The sequence below is a fragment of the Triplophysa rosa genome, linkage group LG18, assembly GCF_024868665.1.
Source record: "Triplophysa rosa linkage group LG18, Trosa_1v2, whole genome shotgun sequence".
In the NCBI taxonomy this organism is placed as follows: Eukaryota; Metazoa; Chordata; class Actinopteri; order Cypriniformes; family Nemacheilidae; genus Triplophysa; species Triplophysa rosa.
Genome location: NC_079907.1, coordinates 5,444,423 through 5,469,531, shown reverse-complemented (window position 1 = coordinate 5,469,531; position 25,109 = coordinate 5,444,423). Strand labels below are relative to the sequence as shown.

General features: G+C 38.7%; 1 protein-coding gene across 12 annotated transcripts in view; it reads right to left on the bottom strand.

Annotated features, from left to right (window-relative positions):
• The window catches only part of camk2g1 (calcium/calmodulin-dependent protein kinase (CaM kinase) II gamma 1), a 74,086-nt gene that overhangs the window by 5,831 nt on the left and 43,146 nt on the right, over window positions 1-25,109 (bottom strand). The window contains exons 4-18 of one of the 12 annotated variants that reach the window (XM_057358829.1): window positions 24,579-24,633; window positions 23,031-23,096; window positions 19,806-19,878; window positions 17,326-17,428; window positions 16,168-16,251; window positions 14,069-14,163; window positions 11,343-11,465; window positions 10,844-10,927; window positions 10,703-10,745; window positions 9,581-9,643; window positions 4,822-4,859; window positions 4,139-4,225; window positions 2,308-2,352; window positions 1,879-1,933; window positions 530-634 (exon numbers count right to left, since the gene is read on the bottom strand). In XM_057358829.1, coding sequence (XP_057214812.1) covers window positions 530-634; window positions 1,879-1,933; window positions 2,308-2,352; window positions 4,139-4,225; window positions 4,822-4,859; window positions 9,581-9,643; window positions 10,703-10,745; window positions 10,844-10,927; window positions 11,343-11,465; window positions 14,069-14,163; window positions 16,168-16,251; window positions 17,326-17,428; window positions 19,806-19,878; window positions 23,031-23,096; window positions 24,579-24,633 — 1,119 coding nt within the window. The remainder of the gene's footprint in view (window positions 1-529; window positions 635-1,878; window positions 1,934-2,307; window positions 2,353-4,138; window positions 4,226-4,821; window positions 4,860-9,580; window positions 9,644-10,702; window positions 10,746-10,843; window positions 10,928-11,342; window positions 11,466-14,068; window positions 14,164-16,167; window positions 16,252-17,325; window positions 17,429-19,805; window positions 19,879-23,030; window positions 23,097-24,578; window positions 24,634-25,109) is intronic. The other 11 variants (XM_057358830.1, XM_057358834.1, XM_057358836.1 and 8 more) reach the window with 11 other exon arrangements.

Here is a 25,109-nt window from a genome sequence, read left to right as displayed (position 1 = left end):
AGACGTATATTATATAAACACAAACGTTTATTCTATATGCGATTAATCGTTTGACGGCCCTAAAATAAATCTTGGTCAACAAAGATACACATTACATTCAATACTTTTTGGTTTTCTGCTTGTTGATGTAACGTAAACTACAAATACGGCACAGAACTTGAGAAAAACGTGATGTGTGCATGTGTGTGTGCAAAAAGCTCCAGATCCAGAAAACCTCTGTCGTCTGAAAGCTGGAAAACAGGTGTACGTTTGGTCACAGGTTGTGGAGGACAGGGGATGAACTGTAGGGAAACCAGGAGGCTACAAAGAGGCTGTTTTTAAACACAATACAGATCTGTGCATGCAAAAAGACAAGACGTATCGGTGTGTGAGCTGTAGCCAGAAGATCAAAAACTGTGATGTACGGTTCTACACGAGACACAGGTGAGTCTAAATGACAGTACACTAGAGGGCAGAGTCGGGAGGGGACGATAAGGTCTCGACTTGGGGGTTAAAGGTGCCCGGGTGGTACGAGAGAATCTTGACTTACTGGCTGGAGAACCCTGCGGTGAAGCCACCAGAACGGGCGGCTCGTCCCCGGCACTGCACTGACTCATCACGGCACTGTCACAGCTCGCCCCCTGTGCGCTCTCGGCTGGCACAGCCCCAAAACCACACGCCACCAGAAGAAAAACACACACATCTCTCATGTCCTTCACTAAGACAAACACCACACCAACTTTGGCAGCATTTCATCTTACTAGGACGGAGACGCTAGATGAGATGTTTGGATGAACTGGTGGATTCACTTCGCACTAACACACGTGAAAGGAGTTTAGAGGAACAGAACTACACACTTTCCAGTTGGGTTATGGGTAATGACGTGACGCATGTCCGTATCTAAGAGTCCAGCCCGTGTTTGTTGTGTCTGCGAGATTGTTTCTCGAGGCGCCAAGCCAATTTCCTGTCCTCGTCTCCTAACCTCACATTTGACCACGGAGGTAATGACCAGACTCTTTAAGCTGCATTGTCTGTCCGGGCTGGAGTGAATAAGGAGAGGAAATTAATTGGAGTCGTGACCGAAAACGGCATCAGCTAGGGTCCCTCGGGAAAAACAGTCCCGTTCACAACATGCTAATGACTTTACAAGACACGACACAGCGACAAACATCCAAATAAGTGGGGTGAAAACACAGGACACACACTCACAAGTACGCACAAAATCTACAAGGAATCCTAGAAACACGCTGACACCGACACATCTTGAAATAAGTGTACTTCAATTTTATTTATTTGAATGTAGCCGGAAATAACAATATGTTAGCCCTATGTTTCTTAAAGGACAGTTCACCCAAAAATGAAAATTATGTCATCATTTATTCACCCCCATGTCATTCAAAGTCTTCTGCGGAACACAAAATAAATATTTAAAGAAATGTCTTCGTGGCTTTGTGTCCATACAATGGAAGTCAATGGGGGCCAATGTTTTTGGTTACCAACGTTCAAAATGTCTTCATTTGAAAAAAGAAAGCCATACAGGTTTTGAGCAACACAAGGGTGAGTGATCGATGAAATACATTTTATTTGAGTGAACTACTGTATAGCTTTAAAGCTTTGTATAAATAATGTTATGATTATATATTCGCTCCTAACTGAACGGATTTGGTGATGCATGTACCCTCTACCCACAAACCCCCGGGTGTCCCCACAAACCCGTGTTTGATTTCTCAAAAGGATGCCGGCTGTTGTGAGATCTTAACTGGTTTATCAAAAGCTTTCTGTTGTATTTTGACAGTTTTATGTTTGAGCAGTGGCAGAAGCGAGGAGAGGGACCACAGATGTGAGAGTTGGAATGTCACAGTGCTGCAAGCATGCAAAACAGAGAAAAGGTTTGTGTACCTCTCCTACCTTTCATATCCTCTTCCTCAGTGGTGTTGCAGCTCTCTGTGGAGCCCTGGAGACAGAGAAACACAGAGACAAACCAATGAAAAGTGGGGAGAAAGTAAATGCAGAGGTCATGACATCTGAAATTAGGTTCAGACTTAAGCGTGGGAGGTTTTCATTCCCTTAATCTGATTCACAACAATTCTCAGTCTTGTTTTTTACCAAAAGCGCATTTGCATGATTTTAATTCAATAAAGAAAGCTAAACTAATATATAAATACACACAGCAGTAAAATCATAGCTTTTATGTTTTCTTCTGGGTAAATGAAATGCATTACGTAGAATGTGTTTTAAATTTATAAATAATAATGTATGTGTAAACACTTTTCCGCATGCCTAATGAGTTAGGATTGAGTTTCTATTAATGTCTCTCAAGATGCTCACCTTGGGTCCATCAGCAGGGTTGTGCACAACTGTGGTTTGTGGCTCCTGTAAATGTAACAAGATTTCACATCGAGATTAAAGACACTTACACCCCACCACAAAACAAAAATATGATCAAACAACTTTTCACTGGGAATGCACACGAAACAATTTACACACACGCACGAGCTACGACTTCAAGAACAAATAAAGAACAACGATCTATGAGAATCTACCTTATCTGGAAATTAACACGCTGTAAAAAAATCCCGTGAAAAAAACTGAAAATTACATAACTCTGCGCCACAAATATACTGTAAAAATAACAGTTTACCCCCCGTAAAATTTCATGTTTTTTTGTAAATTTGCATACTTTTCTGTGATTTGACTGTTTTGGTATATGAAAAATAGTACAAAAAATTTTGGGGAAAAAATGTTAAATTCTGTAAAATTACATAGTTTTGGACATTATATATGAAAAATCTGTAAAGAACAGTAATATTCCGTAAAATTACATTTTTTGACATGTAAAAAATCTATAAAAAAAGAACTGTAAAATTATAGTTTTTGGACATTATATGTGAAAAATCTGTAAAGAACAGTAAAAGTCTGTAAAATTACAGTTTTTTGGACATAATACCTGAAAAGTTCTGTAAAAAAACTGTAATTTTACAGAATTACACTGTGTTGATTAGAAATCGATAAACATTTGCAATTCAAATAATACCATGCGTCATGAGGATTTAAAGATGCGGTTTCTTGAATTCAGTAAAAAAATGTGCAAGCCTACATGAATGCTGAATCATTAATCCTTAAGGCACGGCACTTACAATCCATCAGTATTACTCTAGTAATTGCTTGATTGAACTTTTTTCTTTGATAACCGTCTCTAAATGTCATTTTTTATTGAATCCTCAAACACATTTGAAGCAACTACACATTGTTCTGGTCCTTGTACAGTATGCTTTTGATAGAGCACAGCTGAAGTCATCTGTCTATCAGCACTGTGGAGACATTCAGAGGCCTCGGGAGAGGTCAGGGGTTGACTTGTGCTCTTAATGGATTGTTTTGGAGATCCCAGGGTGCTCTTTGTTCTGCTATTTGGGCAGCCAAACAAGCAAGACCCATCAGAAGTGTCAATCCACTTTGTCTCCTACTATCCACAGGGAACACTTCAACTTTAGTTCCCAATGTAGCCAATCAGCTGCCAGCTGTCTGAGTGCGTTTACTGTGATTGGACTGGACTTAAAGCCTCTTCAAAATGCATTTATGCAAACAAACAGAATGTTTTTTGCTGTGTTGTCATGTATGGTTTGATGGCTCAAATACTTGCATCTGCTTTATTTGGATTGACTGTTATTACACAACGATGTGAATAAACAAAACTTGAATTTGTTCAATGTCACAGACATGAAAACTATATACTAAGTTTGTACTAGTGGTTGAGAGGCAAACTGAGGAGCGTATGGGGTCAAGAACTGGCATCTTACAAAACACCACAATTACATAAACCAGACATGCTTCAAAGGACACAAGACCCGAATAAAACACGAGGATGGACTAACTAATGACAACCAATGCACAGTCAACTACATGTCAGATTTATTCATTAAAGAACACATGCAAACCGTGCTGAAAAATCATTTGGGATGCTCTGGCTGATCTCACAAAACCTATAAAACCAGCAAACAAAGGTTGGGAGACCAGATCAAAGTGATCTTTCAGCATGGAAACTGTTTGTGGCGAAACATGTTTGCATGCACCGATCACATGAAAACACTTTAACATGGAATATGGAATTTGGTCAAATGAACAAACGCGCTACAAGAAGTGTTGAATGTAAATGAGGTACCATTGGTGCAGAGGCGGCTGTGTTGCTTTCTTTCATGGCGTTCACTACAGCGCTCACTACACTGTTTTTAGTGTTGTTTGTCTGGGGCTGAAATAGAGAGGGCAGATACAATTTCCTTTTTAGAGAGATGACATCAATGGAGACGTGACTGGCATTTGGCACAGCAAATCATCCTTCGAATGGTTGAAAGTCAGTCAAGATTCATTTAAAGACAAAAAACTCATTCACAGGGCAAAGTAGAAATCACACACATGTGCCAGAAAGATGATGTTACAGTCCTCCATCATCTATACAGCACAGAGGCAGTTTAACATTTCCTGGAAAGCATCCGGTCCTAGAGCCCCAAACGCCAAGTGACCCTGATCGCTAATGGAAATCTTTTAGTACCTCAAAAGTTCCATCTGGAGTGCAGTTATCAAAATAATTGTAATACGGTTTGAAAATTAGATTCAGATGATCACAAAGGGAATCACAGGGTTTCTTATTTGATTCTGTGAAATAACATCATTCTATAAAACATGTGGCAATATATAAGGCACTTTATTTGAGTCATTTTATTTGAAAACTGAGAAATAAATCACAGGTAAGAGACAACTTTTGCGCAGGAGAAAAATACTTCTGTAAAAAGTGAACATTTGGAAATAATACCAGGAAACCATCTGTAATGATATCTCAAGTCTTACCTTGACTCCATCTGCCTTTTTGAGTAAACTTTTGCATGCTGTGGGGAACAGAAAGACATTGAATGAGTACCTGGAGAGTGAATGACAGAACCAATAGATGGCTAAAATAAACTGCCACATAAAACCATTACTTAATTGCCAGCTTGCCATTCCATCATTCATTACAATACAGGGATTGGGAGAAAATGCTGACTAGCATTTTTTTGGACCACAGAAGAAATGATTTATAGATTTTAATATCCATTTAATCCAAATAAATTATAAAGCTTTGAGAGATGACTTGACTATTTAAAGGTAGAGTAGGCAATATTTTTATAGACCGTTTCATCAGACGTGCTCGCCGGGACTGCAGTTAACTTCGGGTCTGTGATTGTTTATCGGTCTGGCTATATAACTATTTATATTTAATTTAATTTATGTTAATACTAATTTATTTTAAGATTTTTTTGTATAATAATTGTATTAAATAAACGATTTGTTGAATTTTGTTGCATGTTCATTTTATTACATAAACAGTTGTTGAATGGGTCCTGTACTTTTGTCGCATTTAAAGAAACTGTATGGGACATTGACATCTAGCGGTTGAGTTTGGTATCACAGTCGAAATTCAAAATATTGGAGAGGCAAGTTTAGTTTCTTTTGCTTGTTATCAAACAAGCATCATTATTATTTGCGAATGTGACCTGGAAGTTAAGGGCAGTCCACGAACGCGCGCATGCGCAATAATGTTTGTTTATGCTGTTGCTTTGAAACGTCTATAAATATTTGTTGTTATACTGGTTTCAAATATTTTTATATCCTGTAAGTAAAATGCTGTAAATATAATAGAAAAAAACAATAATAATCTTACTCGCCACTCAACCTAAGTTTGAGTGGCACATCAGCACAAAACGCTACAATATGACCCCTTTAAAATGAATGAACTGCTTTAAAATAAGCTGCACATTGTTGACCAACCCAAGAGTGGACAGAGAGAATAAAATTGTTCTCCATTTGCCACTGCAGGCGTAATGAGGGAAAATCATGCCTAATGTATGCAATTGATTTTCCTTTAAATGCAAGGCTTATTTCCCAGAGGCCGTGTTTCAGAGGTCTTGAATTAGTGTAGGGGAAGTGGTATACACTTCAGAAAACCTCTGAGAATAATGAAACTCTTTGGGCGAGACCAAAACAGATCTATAAAATGGTACCCTGTTTAAAAACAGAACTCAAGATTCACATTAGGTCCTCCACCTTACCTTCCAGAAACAAACAAAGACAAAAAGGATAAAAAATATATTCGGCAGCAAAGAGGAGCTGAAACATGGCAGGCCTGCTAACATGCGTCTCTATTCATGAGGCAAGAGGTGCTGATGGTGGATGCAATTCACCATACAGTCAGCCATGCAGTGCCAACAAGTTTAAACCACAAATCCCATAATGCAATGCACCGATGAAGCAGGAGTCCTAAAGGTAGACCTCGACTCATTACCATTCGAGCGTCTCACATATCTAACTGTCTCTGGAGATTTACAGAGTGTTGGGGAACGCTGAGGCAGCAGTCTCCTGTGATACTGCAGAGCTAACTGACAGATACTGGACCCCGGGGCAGCCATGCTGAATCACACTGCTATACATTCTGAATGAAAATGGAAGAAACTCATTATGAAACCAAGTGCAGAACACTGTAAGCTTATTTTTAAAGATCATTAGGATCTATCAGTCGATGGGTTTTAATCATATATACAAAAGCAAAAGGGTGGGTTGTCATGTGTGGTATCAAAACAGGTTAAAGGGATACTCCACCCAAAAACGAAAATTCTGACATCATTTACTCACCTTCAAGTTGTTCCAAACCTGTATAAATTTATTTGTTCTACTAAACACAAAGGAAGATATTTGGAAGAATGTCAGTAACCAAACCGATCTCATCCCCATAGACTTTCATAGTATTTATTTTCCCTACTATGGTAGTAAACGGCCATGAGATCAGTTTGGTTAGTGACATTCTTCCAAATATCTTCCTTTGTGTTCAACAGAACAAGGAAATTTATACAGATTTTGGAACAATCTGAGGGTGAGTAAATGATGACAGATTTTTTTATTTTTGGGTGACCGGTTTCTTTAATAGTCATTATACGAATTAACATTCAGAAAGTTAAGAAATATTAATTGAATTTTCAGAATCAGTATCGGCAGATATCACTCTGAATATGGCTATCGGTGAAGACATTTAGTATCGGTGCACCTCTACTTTACAGTAACTTTATGTGTATTCGGCATATTGTTTCAAATTATTCATTTAAAAAAATGATTGAGAGCAAATCTGATGATGCATCAAATTGTTTAGTGGATCAAATAATCGCAATCTTAACAAAGTCAGAATATATTACATTAAACAAAGCTTTTAGTCCTAAATACGGGGACAAAAAGAAGGTTTTAAAATAATAATAAAAACAGAAGCGTGCAAGCAACAAATGATATATTACAGATATATTAACATGCCTTATCATAATAAGAGATGAAATATTACAATTGGCATCTTAAATAACGGCAGGGTTTTTACAAGAAGAATGTAAAGAGAAATATGCACTTACTATGTATAGCCAAGAACTGATCGAGAGCATTAATTGGATATATTAATTGGATAAAAGAACACTGCAAAGAATTCTGGGTTAAAAACAACCTATGATTCAGTTTACAGCATTCATGTCCTGCTGTTGAGTAGCATAGGAAAAATCACGAAAATGCATATACAGCAAAGTAGGTTTCAGGAGGCTCTACCAAAAAAGATCTTAAAGGGATACTTCATCCAAAAATGAAATTTCTGTCATCATTTACTCACCTTCGAGTTGTTACAAATCTGCATCAATTTCTTTGTTCTGATTAACACAGAGAAAGATATTTGGAAGAATCCTTATAACCAGACTTTTTTTCTTGCCCCGTTGACTACCACAGTAGAAAAAAATACAATGGTAGCCAAAAGTGCCCCAGAATTGTTTGATGTCCTACATTCTTCAAAATATCTTCTTTTGTGTTCAACAGAACAAAAAAATGATAAAGTGATTTTTCCTACTATGGGAGTCAATGGGGGGCAAGATCTGTTTGGTTATAAGCATTCTTCTAAATATCTTTCTCTGTGTTCATCTGAACAAAGAAATGTATACAGATTTGGAACAACTCGAAGGTGAGTAAATGATGACAGAATTTTAATTTTTGGGTGAAGTATCCCTTTAACCTCCAAACATTTCTAACAATTATCATAAAAATAGTATACTGTACGTATATACACACTGTATGCAACAGAAAAAGCATCAGTAGTATGGTAACTTATTTCTAACTCAGCCTACAACTCCTAAAAAACATTTGAATTGATTTATTATAAGAGAAAGGAATATTTCTTGATGGTTGCCATAATCCTGAGGGATCCGAGCAGATGTTACACCTTCACTCAATTATTCTCCTTCGAACATAATAAAGCACTCTCAGATTCTAACAGCTGTCGAGACACAACGGCAGCTGGCTGATGTTCGCCCGTTCTGCCGTGACTGACAGCTGTCACTGCGTTTGATTAAAGCAGGACAGAACATTTGATCAACGTTACACCTACATCTACACCACAACTAGACCCTCGTGGGGGTCACCATCGCATCTCTTCATTTCTCCTGACTCATGGACGCTGTCAACAGCGTCGTCCATCTGCCCTCAAGGGGGCCTCATTCCCCGCAGACCACCTGGCGACCTCTGGACCCGCGCGCCAGTTTTGTCGGGTCTGACGACTGGCAGCAAGCCAACCCTGCTCCTGCCGGTCCATGTGGTTAAACCCCTGCGCTTCCAGCGACAGGGAAAGGAAAGTGGAAAGGAGAGTGGTAGGGCAATGGTAGCTTGGCTGGTCTGCTTTAGTTAATGACAAAGAACCAAGAAGCATCGGTCTCCGTCCCCAACAAACTGCATTACTAAACCGGAGAACAGTGAAGTGTGCCGAGGACGGACAAGTGACCAGGGTCCTATCTCTTCAGCTAAAGCAGACTTTTCTGTTCTTTAACCCGATAGCAAATAACTCCCGTAAGCTGATCAGCAGGGAAGGAGGAAGCCAAAAAGGGCTGAAGCAATTTAATCGAGAGGGAAAGAGCGAGAGAGAGAGAGAAATAAGAAATAAGTCTTATCAAAGGAGGGTGACATTTGCATTTGTCTACTCCATGCATGCCGGCTGATGGAGGGTCTCGCCATGAATGCAATGCGGCAGTATTGATCCGAATGTTTCAACTAGAGCCTCTGTGTGTAAACTGAAGACATTGGTTGTTGTCGCATATAAAAGGAAACTATCCCATGAGAATACAACATTTCACTACAACAATCCTGCATTAACATTTGTGCCGACTGGGGAAGCGAAGACGGCTAAACCTGCGTGTAGGGTTAAAAGATGAACGTTAAAAGTTACATGGCGGCGTAAAAGCAAAGCACCTATAAAAACATAAACGCATGCCGTTCCAAAACCTCTTACAGACACATCGTTTGAATGCATGACGTATATGTGAGAGATGGAAAGTCAGCAGGCCACGATTCTTATCAACGTATTCTCCGAGACGATATACTTGATGAAAGTGAACACAGAGGGTAAATCAAATCAGTTATGCAAGTGATGGCAAAACAGGCAGGCTTCCCATTGGCTGCATGCTGATTGGACAGAGCAGAGGAAGAGGGCGGGGTTTGGAGGCTAGGTGAATGGGGCTCGCTGGGTCCCCCTGGTGGTGAGGTGAGGAGATGCACTCTCACGTACCTTCCTGTGCAAGAGCGGCAGTGCTTGTGGTGGGAGCAGCAGGGCTGGTATGCTGCCGACCCACTATTGGACAGAGAGGCGTTGAGTTGGGAGAAGTTGAGCAATTGTTTTCAAACCCTACCTCTATTCTTTAAAGGGATAGTTCACACAAAAATGAAAATGCTGTCATGAATTACTCGACCTCAAGTTGTTCCAAATCTGGATGAATGTCTTTTTTCTGTTGAACACAGAGAAAGGTATCTAGAAGAATGTTAGCATCTGAGATTTTGGGGGAACCATTGACTACCATTAGAATGGTTGCCCCAGAACTGTTTGTTTTCCTAAATTCTTCAAAATATTTAGGAAACAAAAAATATTGAATTATTATTATTATTATTATTATATAATTACTTCTACTATGGTAGTCAATGGTGCCCCAGAAATCTCAGTTGCTAACATCCTTCCAAATACCTTTCTTTCTACCAAACAAAGACATTTATTCAGGTTCGGAACAACTTGAGGTTGAGTAATTTATGACAGAATTTTCGTTTTGGGTGAACTATCCCTTTAATACAGCGATGTCCAATTTTGCTTCTGGAAAGCGACTGTCCTGGAAAGTTTAGCTCCAAACTTACTTTTAAAACAATCTTGAAGTTGTTAAACAGCATTTTCAAGAGCTAAACACTCTAAAACGTAGCTGTCCAGAAACAGGGTTGGCTACTTCTGGTTTAGAACATCTAACCTAAAAGGCTATCTCTTTAACCTGATTAATCAAATATAAAACCGGTACAAAAACACATACATATTACTATTTTCATACAGTTTATCTTGTTCAGGCAGTACAAAAAGGCCCAACTGCTCAACAACATTATTAATATTCCTTTGCTGTTACCTCAAACTTAGTAAACCTTGGAGGAGCAAATAAACCTCAAGACAGAGACTCAAATACTTAGCAGGAAGTCCATAAACTTATATACTCAATTCTGTAATCCAAAGCTTTTCATCCCAAGTGGATTTTTGCTCGATTTAATTACAGATTCAGCCTTACAGACATCTTTTTACATACTGTAGTAAAAACTGGAGCAGAACTGCAAAAGACGGGCCAGGTTCGTCCATGACTTTGCGCTTTCCTAGGCAACTCACCTGAGAAGTTCCTAGAAACCAGCATAGTGGTCAGAATGGCTCCCTGCAAACACGGAGAACAACTTCATTCTTAGTCCACGTTAATAAAACATTAAGCACCTTTTACACAAGAGAGGAAGACACTTCAAACCCATTCTGTACCTTGAGTTTTCTGCGGGCGTTGAACTTGCGCAAGCACTCCACTGTCTCCTGACGGTGCATCATGGATGCCACTGTGGACCGTTGCTAAAAAGATAACCATTACAGAGAAAAATATTGCACATTAGCAGTATCCAAGTATATGAAAGCATTCAAAGTCATTAAGCATGAACAACAATGGGCTACAATGGCAGTTTATAAAGTATAATTCTTTTAAAGGGACATTTTGTGGCCCAAACCTAACTTCCGGTAGACCTCCACAAAGAATCAATAACTGTTTAGTAGCTTTCATTTTATTATATTTATAAAATATAAATTCATATTAATATAAATTAAATATAAATTAAATCGTTATATTATAACCAAACACAGACCGGAAGTTAACCGGGCCAGACACGTGCACCCGATGAAATCATCTATAGGTTATAGTAACATTTTTTGGGTCTCTTTCCAAATGAGAAGATTCCCAACGGATTGGGACTTGGCAGCACAGATAACTTACGCAGACCCATGGGTGCTTGAGGGCCTGTTCCGAGGTGATCCTCTTGGCAGGGTTGATGGTCAGCATTTGGTTAATGAGGTTCTTGGCCTCGGGGGTAACGGTATCCCACTCCGGAGATGGAAACTGTATGGGGCAACAACAGAAAACAGAGTTAGATATCCATTCTACATGCACGAGAAAGTCTAGGGTGCTTTCCCAACCCGAGATGTACTGGCACACATACAGATTAGTCTGGGCCACAGCCTAATGAAATTAAACGTATCACAAGGCAGCGTACAGCATTCAATGAGTCACAGCAGAGGATCTCTCCCGCTCTCGGCTTATTCGTACTACGCGTGTCGCTTCCACATTTCACACCTCACGGCTTCATTGCAGCCCATAACTGGAGAAGATTGCGGCTGTAATAAGCCAATAAAAAGTCATGTCTGTATCCATGTTGGATCCGTGTCGCACCACCTCTTTCATACCGGGAGATCTTAAACGTGGCCATGGCAAAGTGTTTGTCCGTTCCAAGAAAATCCTGGGTGGGTTCCAGGAAGCATCATTTGTTTGTGCGTCAAGCTGCGTTGCATCAGCTACAATGAGTGTGTGCATAGTACTTAGAAACACTGCAGGTGCTCATAAGCCCTTACATTGCACTCATTTAGCTGTGCTTTTGGCCTAGGGCACTGTTAGTGCATGTTGAGGGCAGCTTGGTTTGTATTGCTTCAGCAAAGGCGGCCAATCACAATTTCCAAGGTATAAAATCATATTATTAAGTAACATTTTGGTCGTATCGCTAAGATGACTAAAGTGGCCATCCATGTCTGTACTAGAAGCTTCCAACACCAAAGAAAATTCCTTGTGTGTGCAAGCACACTTGGCAATAAAGCTCTTCTGAATCTGAATCTGAATCGCTGTGTGCCCACCAAAACCCACTGCATTAAACAGCAAATAAGCATCTTTATTTAAATTTCACATGGCCATAGGAGAGACAAAATCTCTTCCCACATCAATGTAACACAAAATCTAAATGGATTGGAAACAGATTGTGGGACAGGGCAGAGGTTTCTTCTTCAGTGGTTCATCTCTCTGCAATGCGTCAGGGACAGTCTCACATAATCAATAATACCAGCAGAACCTCTAAACCTGCCCTGTCAGAAATGAACCAGACAGCCGGACCACAGCGAGCATCTCAGAAACACCATGCCATCTGTTGCAGATTTTATCCAACTCTGTTCAACCTTCTTCGATGACGTTCTTATTTATCTTATTCTACTCTTGGCCTGCAACTGAATTCGATAAAACAAAATAATCTTATTCCCCTCCTGGCCTGCATTCTTTAAAAAATATTAACCATCTACGGATCAAAATCAAATTGATTTCAAACAAAAAATTTTTTATTTTTAGTTCACTACAACTACACGAACGGTCAAAGGTCTTTGAGCACTTACTCAGTCACTTATTTATATTTTTCCACATTTTAGAAAAATTGTATCTGACTAAAAAAATCGAAACAAAAAATAAAACTTTAGCATCTTCAATGTACTCACATTTTGCCTAAAATTTACAGAAATGTTCTCTTGCCATTTTTCTGGCAACTTTTTGGGGTTTAATTTAGTCAAAGTCATCCATTTCAAAGACCTTTACTTAAATACAATTTCATTAGTTTATAATGAAAAAAAGTTTATATTTGCTGTTATATTTTTGTACATAAAACAAATTTCAGACATTTAAGCATACACCTACAGATGAAAACCTTTTTATGACAATATTACATTCTAGTCTTCAAAAACTTTTGACCGGTAGTGTAGGTAAAAAAAACGAACCCTTAAAGTCCCCGTGAACTGGAAGTTGCAATCTTTTTTACTTCCGTATTTTGACGCATTTCCGAGTGAAATGGAATTTCTAATGAGAAAAATAGTGGGCGTGTTTTTCGTCTTTCCCTGCGATTTGATTGGATGTATAAAAACAGCCATTGCATTTTGAAATGGAACTGGCAGCAGACTGAGAGTTAAAGGGGAGGAGTTAACGGATGCTCCGCCCAAGCCGTCTAACATACGTCATTTAAGATGGATTGTCATTACAGGAAGGAAGTGCATTTTCAGATTTTAACTGAAGATTATGAGGGCACACAAATTTTAAAAAGAAAATCACCCACATTGATAAACTATTTACAATAAACGCTGCAATATTTCATGGGGAAAAAAGGTATTGTCATTTTTAATTTCACTGGGACTTTAAAACTCCTCTGTACAAAGCTCTAGTTTCAGTGCATGCATTTTTGCACAAGGATGATGTGTCGAATAATAAAATAAATAAATGTTCATGCTTTTTACAATTGGAAGCATTTTGATCTTGCAACTTTTGACTGGAAATGCATTCCAAGTGATTTCACAAATGTTCACGGGAAGCATTTTACAGTATCCTGCTGGCAAATTCCACAGCTTTTCTGAAAGGATGCAGAGACCTTGTAATGTGCAGCCTAAAATTAAACAAGTCTCACTAGACTGATTTATGAACCAGCTTGATCTGCTAACAGAAACTGTACTAAAACATCTAAAAATATTTAAAGCAAAACATAGCTTTTAAAAATAAAGCAATTTTGAAAGGCTAACAGAGTTTCACACTCCTAGTGACTGACACCCAAGACACCCAAATATGCACAGAAGAGCAATCAGATTAAAGTAAGTTTGGAGAGGTGGACCGAACTCAAGACATGGCCAGTGATAGACAGTTGTACTTACATCATAAGCTCCTGCCTTGATCTGCTGGTATAACTTATGTTGATCTTCATCCCAAAATGGAGGGTAACCCACTAGTAGAATATACAGGATCACACCTGTAGAAGAAACCAAGGAAAAAAGAAGAGAGCGAAGTCTGTAACAAGTCTAGACATTTTGCTGTGACAACATGTAAAACTTTAAAAGCCTCACATAAGGCCTGTTTCACACATCATGGTTCTGCAGCATATTAGCGATAGAAATTGCAGAGCTGCAGCAGCGTGTCACATTTCCTAACAGCTTTTTGCAGAAAATAACATTAGGTGCTTTACTAAATTATACAATTATTTTTGTGAGTGGGCCATTAATCATTTTAGGTAACCAGATAGTCTTGAAATATTATATAAGGAGTGGTGCCACATCTAGATTCAAACTGCAAAGTGTACACTATACACTACCAGTCAAAGTTTTTGGACACAGTCAAAGTTTTTGGACACTTAAAGTCCCAGTGAAATTAAAAATGACAATTCCTATTTGTTTCATGAAATATTGCAGTGTTTAATATAAATATCTTATCAGTGTGGGTCATTCTCTGTTTAAAATTCAAGTGCTCTCATATTCTTCATAATCTTCAAATGCACTTCTGCTCTCTAGTGACTATCCATCTTAAATGACGTTTGGAGCTTCCGTTAACCCCTCTCCTTCAACTGTCAGTCTGCCGCCAGTTCCATTTCAAAATGCAATGGCTGTTTTTATACATCCAATCAATTCGCAATGAAAAACACACGCCATGCCCACTATTTGTCTCAGAATACGGAAGTCAAAACAATCGCAAGTTCTTGTTCACAGGACTTTAAAGTCCCCATGAACCGGAAGTTGCTTCCGTATTTTGACGCATTTCTGAGTGAAATGGAATTTCTAATGAGAAAAATAGTGGGTGTGGCTTTTGTCTTTCTCTGCGATTTGATTGGATGTATAAAAACAGCCGTTGCATTTTAAAATGGAACTGGTAGCAGACTGACTGTTGAAGGGGAGGAGTTAACGGATGCTCTGCCCAAGCCGTCAAACATAAGTCATTTAAGATGGATAGACATTACCAGAAGGAAGTGCATTTTCAGATCTTAACTAAAGATTAAAGAGGGGACAAAAGTTTTTAAAAGAAATTACCCACATTGAAAAACTATTTACAATAAACGCTGCAGTACTTCATGAAAAAATAGGCATTATCTTTTTAAAATCCATGTGGCCTCATGATCTTCAGTTAAAAATGCACTTCCGTCCTGTTGTGACTATCCATCTTAAATGACGTATGTTACATCTGTTAAGCCCTCCCCCCTCAACTGTCAGTCTGCTAACATTTGCATTTCAAAAATGTTTTTATACATCCAATCAAATCACAGAGAAAGAAAAAGCCCCGGCCACAATTTTTCTCATTCGAAATTCCATTTCACTCAGAAATGCGTCAAATACGGAAGTAAAAACGATCGCAACCTCCGGTTCAAGGGGACTTTAACATTGTTTAAAAAGCATCTCAGGGTGACAAGCTGCAAATTCTAGTCAAAGAATTTTGACTAGAACTACACTGAAGATGATAACATGATGATGTAACATGTTTGCATTTTTTTTTTCTAGTTACATTATTCCTAGTTTTATATCCTAGTTTAATTTCATCATTTTGATGAGTTTATTATTAATCTGTGGAGAAAATATATACACATAAGTGAGCAAGTGTCCAAAAACTTTTGACCGGTAGTGTAAACTGTGTAAAATAATTATCAGGTCTTGAATTTAGAATGTGGCATCTATGTGCATGTGTAACTGGCATCGAGCCCGTCAGACGTCCCCATTTCAAGCAATAGGCGAGTAGCAGTGCGCTTCAAATACTGCTTAGACAAGCATGTTTTGCAAAAGATAAATAAGTTTACGGTACATTTTCACCTCACTTTCAGTTCAGCATGCGACGAACAGCGAAAATAGCACTGGTACACTACAAACAGTGCTGCTTATACTAAACTTCTGTGAATACTGCAGCATGCTAATGTTGAACACCAACATAAAAATGTGCAGCTCATGTGCTGCAGAAAGGAGATGTGGTGAACAGGACTAATGTCTGACAGACTCACCACAGGCCCAGATGTCCACAGGTTTCCCGTAGGGATCTTTTCTCAAGACCTCTGGAGACAGGTAGCCAGGTGTGCCTGCAAAACCTGTGACGATAGCAAACGGAAAGTTAGCACTAGCAGTGCAATAAATTGGATGCAAAATGTAGAACCTTCCAAGAAACGTCTCTAACATACAGTAGTAGTTTCAGTAGTATGGGTTTTTTTACCAACCTTACAAAAAATATTGCAACACAAACTTAAAAAGTGCATTATATTCAATTCACAGGCATTTAGAAAAATGGTAAGAATTCCAAGAGTTTCCATACACCAGAGCCATCTAAAGCCAAAATGACAGCAGGGTGACATGGCTGCCTCTTTCCGATACAACACTGGCAACACTCGAGAGGTCTCCGTGCCGGAAATAGGCAGGTTGTTAACAGCTGCGGGATTTGAGAGACCACTGTGGTAACATAAATCTGCACCATCCATTCATGTACCACGTGCACATTTACCATAATGATTTCACTTCTTTACTAATCTCCATACGCAAAGCTCAGGATACTTCAGCATATGGATACAAGTCTGACACTAAAGCAGCAGCCAAGATTCACTTGAACGTCAGCAGAAATCACCGGCTGCCAGCAGGGGGCCACAGGGCTCTTGAGAATCCAGCGTGCTGCTCTCCCGAGTGAGTTTCATCCGGTTAAAGGGTGTTTCACGTACTGACAGGATAGATGTGTGAAGGCTAAACATGAAATGGGTTGAAATTGGCATTTAGCATGTCCAGCGGATAAGCCTTCTCAGTCATTCCAATCCATTTCAGAGCAGAGGTAAAGGAACAGAAAATGTGGGAACATCATTTTGAGATCAACTGGAAGAACATTAAGAAAGGGAACAGCACAGTTTTCTCTATGTGCGTGTGTGCAAATGTGTTTCTGAAATCGTGGAGGCAAATTTCAGGTACTTTTTAGGACTTTTTTCTCCGTTTTTTCTAAAATTAAAGGAATAAACAGAGACATCTAAAAAAACAGATTATGATACATAGCAAATGGGGTTTTATAACTTAGACCGGTAAGCAACCCCACAGCAATTACCCACAATTCTTCAGCAAATGTCCAGAACACCCTAGCAAAAAATATTGTTTGCATGTGAATGCATAAGATGAATTGAGTCATTTACCAAACCAGGCCTGTTGGTCACCCTGCACCTCGATGGCCAGCCCAAAATCAGCCAATTTGACTGCTGCACCCTTCATCTTGCTGGCCAACAGCAGGTTCTCAGGCTGTGGAGGAAACCAGAGAAGACTTTAACATCAAATTTAAAAAATGACATAAAACAGGTAGGATCATCCTTCAGGATGGACCCTGACCTCTGCCCTGTTGTTCTGTGATGCAATAAAAGATGTGACAGTTCACTAGTGATGAAGTCAAATCTAATGTGACATTTACAGTAAGAGGAGCAGTGATAAAGCATCTGGACGTCATTTACTTTCAAGACCAGCTTGCTTGTTTTCAATACAATATGGGCTTGTCTGGCCATACAATAAACATGAGAAGTGTCTCTTCATGCAAATTAGTAGACGCAACGGGGTAACTACTAAGAAGAATAAAGACATTAAAGCACACAGTCATATTTCACCCTAACACATGATCATTTTCTTAAAGACAATAAAGCACGCATTTATGATCATTAGGGTTCTATGTAACATTCAGTATTAGAACTATTCATTCTCATTAGGGGATAAAAAGTATTGGTGAGCATTACAGAATCATTTTTTTAAACTAATCTGCATAATTTAAATAACTTATGATCTTTTTACATTAAAGTAATGAGAATATGAAAATTAGAGCATGCATTTATGAGAACCGGGAACGAACAAATGCAGAATTTAATCTTAATGCTCTTATAAATAGGCGCAATTTTACATATGCGAAATATTATTCTATATATAATAATATATTTATAATAATAATAATAATATAATAATAATATATAATATTATATTATGTCTTCTTTATTTTGATTTCTGAGTGTTACAGCACATTATAAGAAGAACAATAAGCAAAATATAGAATAAATAATGGTCACTGTGATCAATGCATAGAGAACAGCTGTTGCATTCCTCCCTTATATAATATAAGGGAATTGACTGTCAAATGTAATGCAATATATGAAACAATACACTTCCATACATTGAAACCAAGTGCTTACATTTTTCAATATATGAAAAGAGCAATTCCTTATGTATTATTCAATTTATTGTAATATATTATCAGTGTATTATTCTATACTGTATATTTTCAAATATATACATTGAAAGATTTAATATATTGACAGTTAATATATAGGAAAATATATTTTCTTTGCGCAAGGGCTAATGACTTTAATTCGCTTTCACACCAAGTATTCATTTTGTTCATGTGATAAAACGTAATGTGATATGTGACATTCCCCTACAGAGCATTATAGTAGACATTTTTGGTCAAAATAAAATGACATTGTATTTTTAACCACCAACACAAGCCACTGGTGGTCTAACCAAATGACCAGTTGCGCAGCCCACCAATAACATTATGGCATCCAGCAGAACTGACTACAACCAACAATACAGCCACATGACGGTCTCCAGCCACACAATCCCTGTCAGTGTGCGCGACCGCGAAGGAAAAGCACTGTGAAAAGTGGTTTCAATACACTAGCAAAACCTGCTCTGTGGAATAAGATTTTGTGGGTCAAAGATCTTTCCGTGAGTAACTGAGTTTACACGTCAAACCATGACAATAACATTTTTATGTTATGCAGATATAGTGTGAAATGACTAATGGATGGGTAAGCACGGACGACTAATTCACTTATTTTTGATATTGCCCAGCAGTGACATACAGTACATACAAAAATCGGCTGAAAACAGAATTCAATATGCTTGATTTATTGCACATATCTTACCAAAGCTCAGAGTGCATCCCAAATTCAAGCATAACATTAAACTGTATTCTGTTATGAATGCAGGGAAATTTATGCCCATAGGTGTGAATCTCTCATTCTTTCTCATTAAACGCACAGACTGCAAATGAAAGACACAGAGACATGCGTTGGCCCCTCCCAAATCCCCTCAGTCTCTCTGGCAATACCAGCAACAGTTGTCATATCACGTTCTTCGCTATGGCAACCAGCCTGGGCACATTTCAGCTGCTTAGCATTGGGCTCACATACACATGGGGGTGGGCAGTGTGTGTGGCTTATACACAATCAGAGGACATGATAAATCTGTGTGCGTGTGTGTTTGTGTTATCACGGACATTGCTGTGACAACACATATACACACATTTACGCTGCATAAACCAACCTGTGTGTGTGTGTGTGTGTGTGTGTGCGTGCGTGCGTGCGTGCGTGCGTGTATTATGGCTGTGATATAGCGAAAATTATCAATATTGTTTAGAATATATCTGATTACATATAAAGAATTTTAACTGATTACAACTGATTATAATAAAATCTTAATTTTGATAGCTTGTGCAATTAAAGGTTAAAAAAATTCAAGATATGCACGTATGCCTGCGAGTTTGTTTCGGACAGGGCAGGGCATTCACATGGAAACCCTCGGAGGCAGTCTGGTTGCCGTGTGAGGGGTTGTCGTGGCGACAGGCTCTCTCTCTCACCTTAAGGTCTCTGTGCACAATGTCATGCTGGTGAATATGATTGACGCTCTCCAGGATCTGATTGATGCACTGGCTGAAAAAAGACAGAGAATATGAAATAAATAAAAGATTACATGAATCATTCAACTACGTCACTTCATCTACCCTACGACAGGAGTCAGTTCACCTATATTTTTCTTCATCCAAAAATGAAAACTCTGTCAATATTTACTCGTCCTCATGTCATTTAAAACCGGTGTGACATTCCTCTGTGCATATTGGTTTTGTAACGTCTTCCTTTGCATGCCAAACAAGAAACACACAAGTCATACAGGTTTAAAATGACATGAGAATGAGTAAATATTGAGATAATTTTCAATTTTGGCAAAACTATGCAATTAATAATACTGTATGCTAAATTAAAGCTGTGACGTGTTTAACCTAAGGTAACCAGATACAATACCTTAATAATATCTTTAATGTTTCTTTCTTCCAAAAGAAAACAATGCTTCCTTAAAACATTTCCCATACAGAAAGTAACCCCAAAATGTACAGACAGGTTCATTGGTTTTTATAACCATTCTTAAAGGAGTAGTTCACCTTCAAAATGAAAATTCTGTCATCATTTACACAAAAGACGATATTTTGAAAGATCTTCTGAAAGTCCCCCATTCCCTTGCATTGGTTACAATAGAAGTGAATGGGGGGGCTGTGCTGTTCTGTTACCAACATTGTTCAAAAATATCTTCTTTTGTGTTCTGCAGAAGAAAGAAAGTCATGCAGATTTGAAATGACAAGAGGGCGTGTAAATGATGACAGAATTTTTATTTTGAAGGTGAACTACTCCTTTAAGGAAAATAAACTGCAAGCGTTTCAAATTCAACCCCTTACCGAAAATAAACCCTTAAAATTGATTACAGTACAGTTTATCGAACAGCCTCCGGTGGACAATTCATTTAAACACTGTGTCAGTGATGTCATTAGAATCACGCTAGTGTTATTTAGGCAGACACAGATGGGTCACAGGATGTGTGTAAGGTGACATGACGTGAGCTGAGCAAGGGATTCTGGGATAGCTGGGGAGAGCATCACTGATGTTAAAAGACCTCACTCACAGACAGGTACACGCACACACACGTTATCTCATCCCTTCTAATGCTTTAATCCTATAACAGAATGTTGAGAGGCCTAACCAGGACAGCTGAAGCAGAGAGAGATAGGAAGAGAGAGTGTGTGCCCCTTGGTGTCGCACTGTCCTTTAGACATTCTGAAAGACTGTTTGGTGAAATTACACGTGACTTTCTTAGTCTCCTAAATCTTTATTGAGTTTGTTCTTGGTAAATGTCACAGATGGTGGTTAGCGAATGATTGTGTACAATTAAAGTTCAAGGCTTTGGGAAAACAGATAGATAACTTAATAATGGATGTATAGTAGATTCTATTAAATTGGAATTTGTGTATCTTTTTGAAGATATTTTTTCTAGACTAAGTGAAAAGGATCCAAAAGCTTAAGTCACTGCAACAATACAGCTTCATTAAATTATTAGAAGAATGATAAAAGGCAATAGAAGCCACAACACTGTGATCCATAAATTTGGCTCAAATTGAACTATGACCATTTATGTGTGAATGAGGCTCTTGACCGAAATGTGGAAAAAGTGGAGCAGTTTCCAGCTCAGATTAATGTTCATCTGTCAATTCCTCGTGTTGCACATGATGAGAATTAACAATCAACAGTGTGACGCATTGTTTCCTGCAAACGTGATTTGTATATGTGACGGACTTGCAAAAAAAATGAACAACGGCGGTACCCATTGACTTGCATTAGTTTTGTGCCTGTACAATAGAGGTGAATAGGTACTGCCGTTGCTTGGTTAACAACACTCTTCAAAATATCTTCTGTGTTCTGCGAAAGAAAAAACAATACAGGTTTGAAACGACAAGAGTGTGAGTAAATGATTTTTGGGTGAACTATCCTTTTAATGTTGAACCATGTGGAGACCCAGGAACCAGAGAGAGAGCGAGAGAGAGAAAAAGGAGATAAGAAACCAGAATAAAAAGAAAGAATGTTGATATATTACTGTTACGAAAAGACCACAGAAGCTCTTTGCCCAAATTTGGTAATATTTTAAGCACAGCATTCCATTTTCTGGGCAAAATAAATCCCACTAGACACAAAAGACCTGTCTCTCTCTCTCACAAACACAGACAGTTGATCTCTATCTAGAATTCCCCCTTGTCCTTCATGTTCCCACATACCCCAGTTTATCCGACTGTCTCTCTTTACCTCTAATAAGTTTGTCATGTCTGTGCCATTTTCATTAATAAATAAAACAAAGGCTAATTTAAAGTTCCAGTGTATAAAATTTAGCAGCATCTAGCGGTGAGGTTGCGAATTGCAACCAATGGCTCACTCCACCCCTTCCTTTTGAAGCACTATGGTGGCTGACACAGAACCAAGATGTCGTCACATTTTCACTTCTTTGCCGAAGGAGATAACGTATTTACAAAACGCGCTCTGTAGAGCAGTTTGTCCGTTTAGGGCTACTGTAGAAACAACATGGAGAATTCCATGCAGGGGGACCCGCGCTGTATGTAGATAGAAATAGCTCCTTCAAAGGTAATAAAAACATAACGCTTCATTACGTGAGCTCTTTATACACCTCTGAAGACAGTTATGTATACTATATTGCATTTCTGCCAATAGTTCCTCCAACAAATGACACACTGGACCTTTAACGACTGTTTTAAAACAGGTTTTCCATACACTTCCCACATCTTCCCTGAGACTTCATATTTGACAATATTGAACAATTCAGAATTTTAGAATATAGACACTTCAAAAAAAGCACAGAATTCAATCAAAGTAAGGAATAGGGTTAGTGGAGGAGGAGAGCGAGAGATGGTCACAGAGAAAGATAATGATAGACCGAGAGAGACAGAAAAAGAGAGAGCATGAAAGAAACCGAAAGATACAGAGAGATAAACAGAAATAGAGAGAGATAGAGAAACACAGAAAGAGAGAGAACAAATGTTTTGTGTGGCACCTGTTGATTGCCAGTTCTGCAAACTCCACCATCATTAAAGGCTCTCAGTTTTTCAACACAAAAGAGATTCACCATCCATCTCTGTGCTTTCGAACCAGTGTGCGTGTGTGTGTGTGTGTGTGCGTGTGTGTGTGTGTGTGACCTGCTCACTGCAGGCTGCAGCACAGTAACCACAGCAACAGTAAATTGGAGAGCCCACCTTGCGTCAGCTTCACTGTAATACTCTCTGGCGACGATATCCTCGAACAACTCCCCCCCAGTCACACTGCGGAAAGAGAGAGAAAAATCAGCTAAAGGAGGGATGAGAGAGCAGAGACTGTGCTGGGTTCTGGGCTAATTTGGACAACAGTGGGAGGCAAAGCCAACATTTTACACTCGCGTAAACACGATCGCAAAAGTACGACATGCTGCAGTCAAACATGCATGGTCACGTCTGCAGAATTTGGTTTTGAAGAATAGCCTAAATAATTTCCCTTTAAAACATACGACTATATCAGAAAGAAACTTGCATAACAAAATTTGCATTGGTTTACGAAATCAAACAATTACTAGAGGTTAAAATTGTAACAAAATTTTGTGTACTATTCTACATTTGAAGAGTTCTGTCTGATATTTTCTGGGACAAGAATTATTAACTCACATCATTGGTCTTGTAGTCTTTTAGGCCTCTCATGCAAACAGGTATCTCTCGCTGCTAAGCCCCACCCCCTTACTAACGCATTAATACTGTCGTTGAAATGTTGATAAAAAACAGATAAAAGATCAAAGAATTATGTTTTTTTATTGTAAATTCCAAGTAAAATCAAACAAACTGCAGTTGGGTTGTTTTGATTAAGTAATAATAACTCAAAAAATACAACTAACTAACATAATAAAAACAAGATAACACAATAAAGAACATTTTCGAATGTAATAAAAAACATAATTTTTGAATATTTTAAAACTGAGTTCTGTTTTTGCAAATAAACTCTTCATAAGGGTGGTGTGGCGGTAGTATGAGATGCGTCCGAGGTGCCTAAAAGATACATAACATTAATAATTCAGTCTTTATTCCTAATAAATTGAATTGATGCCTGGAAAAATCAGAGCGCAGTTCCTCTCGACACAATCACAAAAACAACAATCTTGACAGCACTAAATCGCATTTACAGCCACCCGGAAAGGTCTACTCATCAATTTTTCCCTGGCAGATCGCATCAAAGTGAAGGATATAATTTTGACACCTGAGACAGCGAACGAGGTGTTCTTGTCTAACGCATTTGAGCTGCGTTTATCTGCCTGCAGGAACAGGCATCTGAAATGATTCATTGAAATAAAATGTCTTGCGTTTTAAAACTTCTCCCGAAAAGCACAGACCAGCCCAGAGAGCAACTGTGCATTTCAAACCCACTGCAAGACACTGGCTCTGTGTCAAAACCTAGTGTGCTGCCTATGTAGACAGCATGCTGATCTCCCTAATGCGTAATTTTGAAATACGTTACTTACAAATTCTAAGAAAAAAGCATTGCAAAGCAATCCCACAATGCAGTGCAGCAAACTCAGTGAAAAAATTCACAGGGATCAAATGAGGTTTCTTTTCGGATAGGTTGCTGCTCATCTGGGCAGCAGACAGCATTCTAGCTCACTAGGTTTTGGAACACAGCCTACATCATTACAACGTCTAGTATCACAAGGTCTATACGTTTAGAGTCACAACGGTACTGATCATGTGTGTGTGTGTGTGTGTGTGTGTGTCAGTCATACTCACAGGTCAAACACCAGGTAATGGAAACCCTCTTCTGAGATACTGTCATGGAGCCGAACTGAAGGTTGGAAAGACACAACAACAGGCGAATCAGCATTAAACAATGACAACACCAAGATAACGTGTTATGAAAGCGCATGTTTTTTAATGATGTAGAACGAGGGAAATCTTCTGAGCATTGCTCGCCCCATCACACAGCATTCATAACAACATCTGACGAAAACACACAGCATACGTCCAATTAAGCGCTATTATTGTCATGTTGGGGTAGCGCTTACAATTACGGAGCAGATTTACAGAATTAAAATAACCATAATGAACATATGTCTGTAATGAAATAAAACGTGCATCTATTTCAGAGAAAGAGAGAGTGGGAGAAAAAGAGTGATAGCATAGATGACAAGTTCACTTATGTACACAAGCAGTGTGTCACGTACACAGTGATGGAGAAGGAGAGAGCGAGAGAGAGAGAGAGAGAGAAGGAGAGAGCGAGAGAAGGAGAGAGAGAAGGAGAGAGAGAGAGAGAGAGAGAGA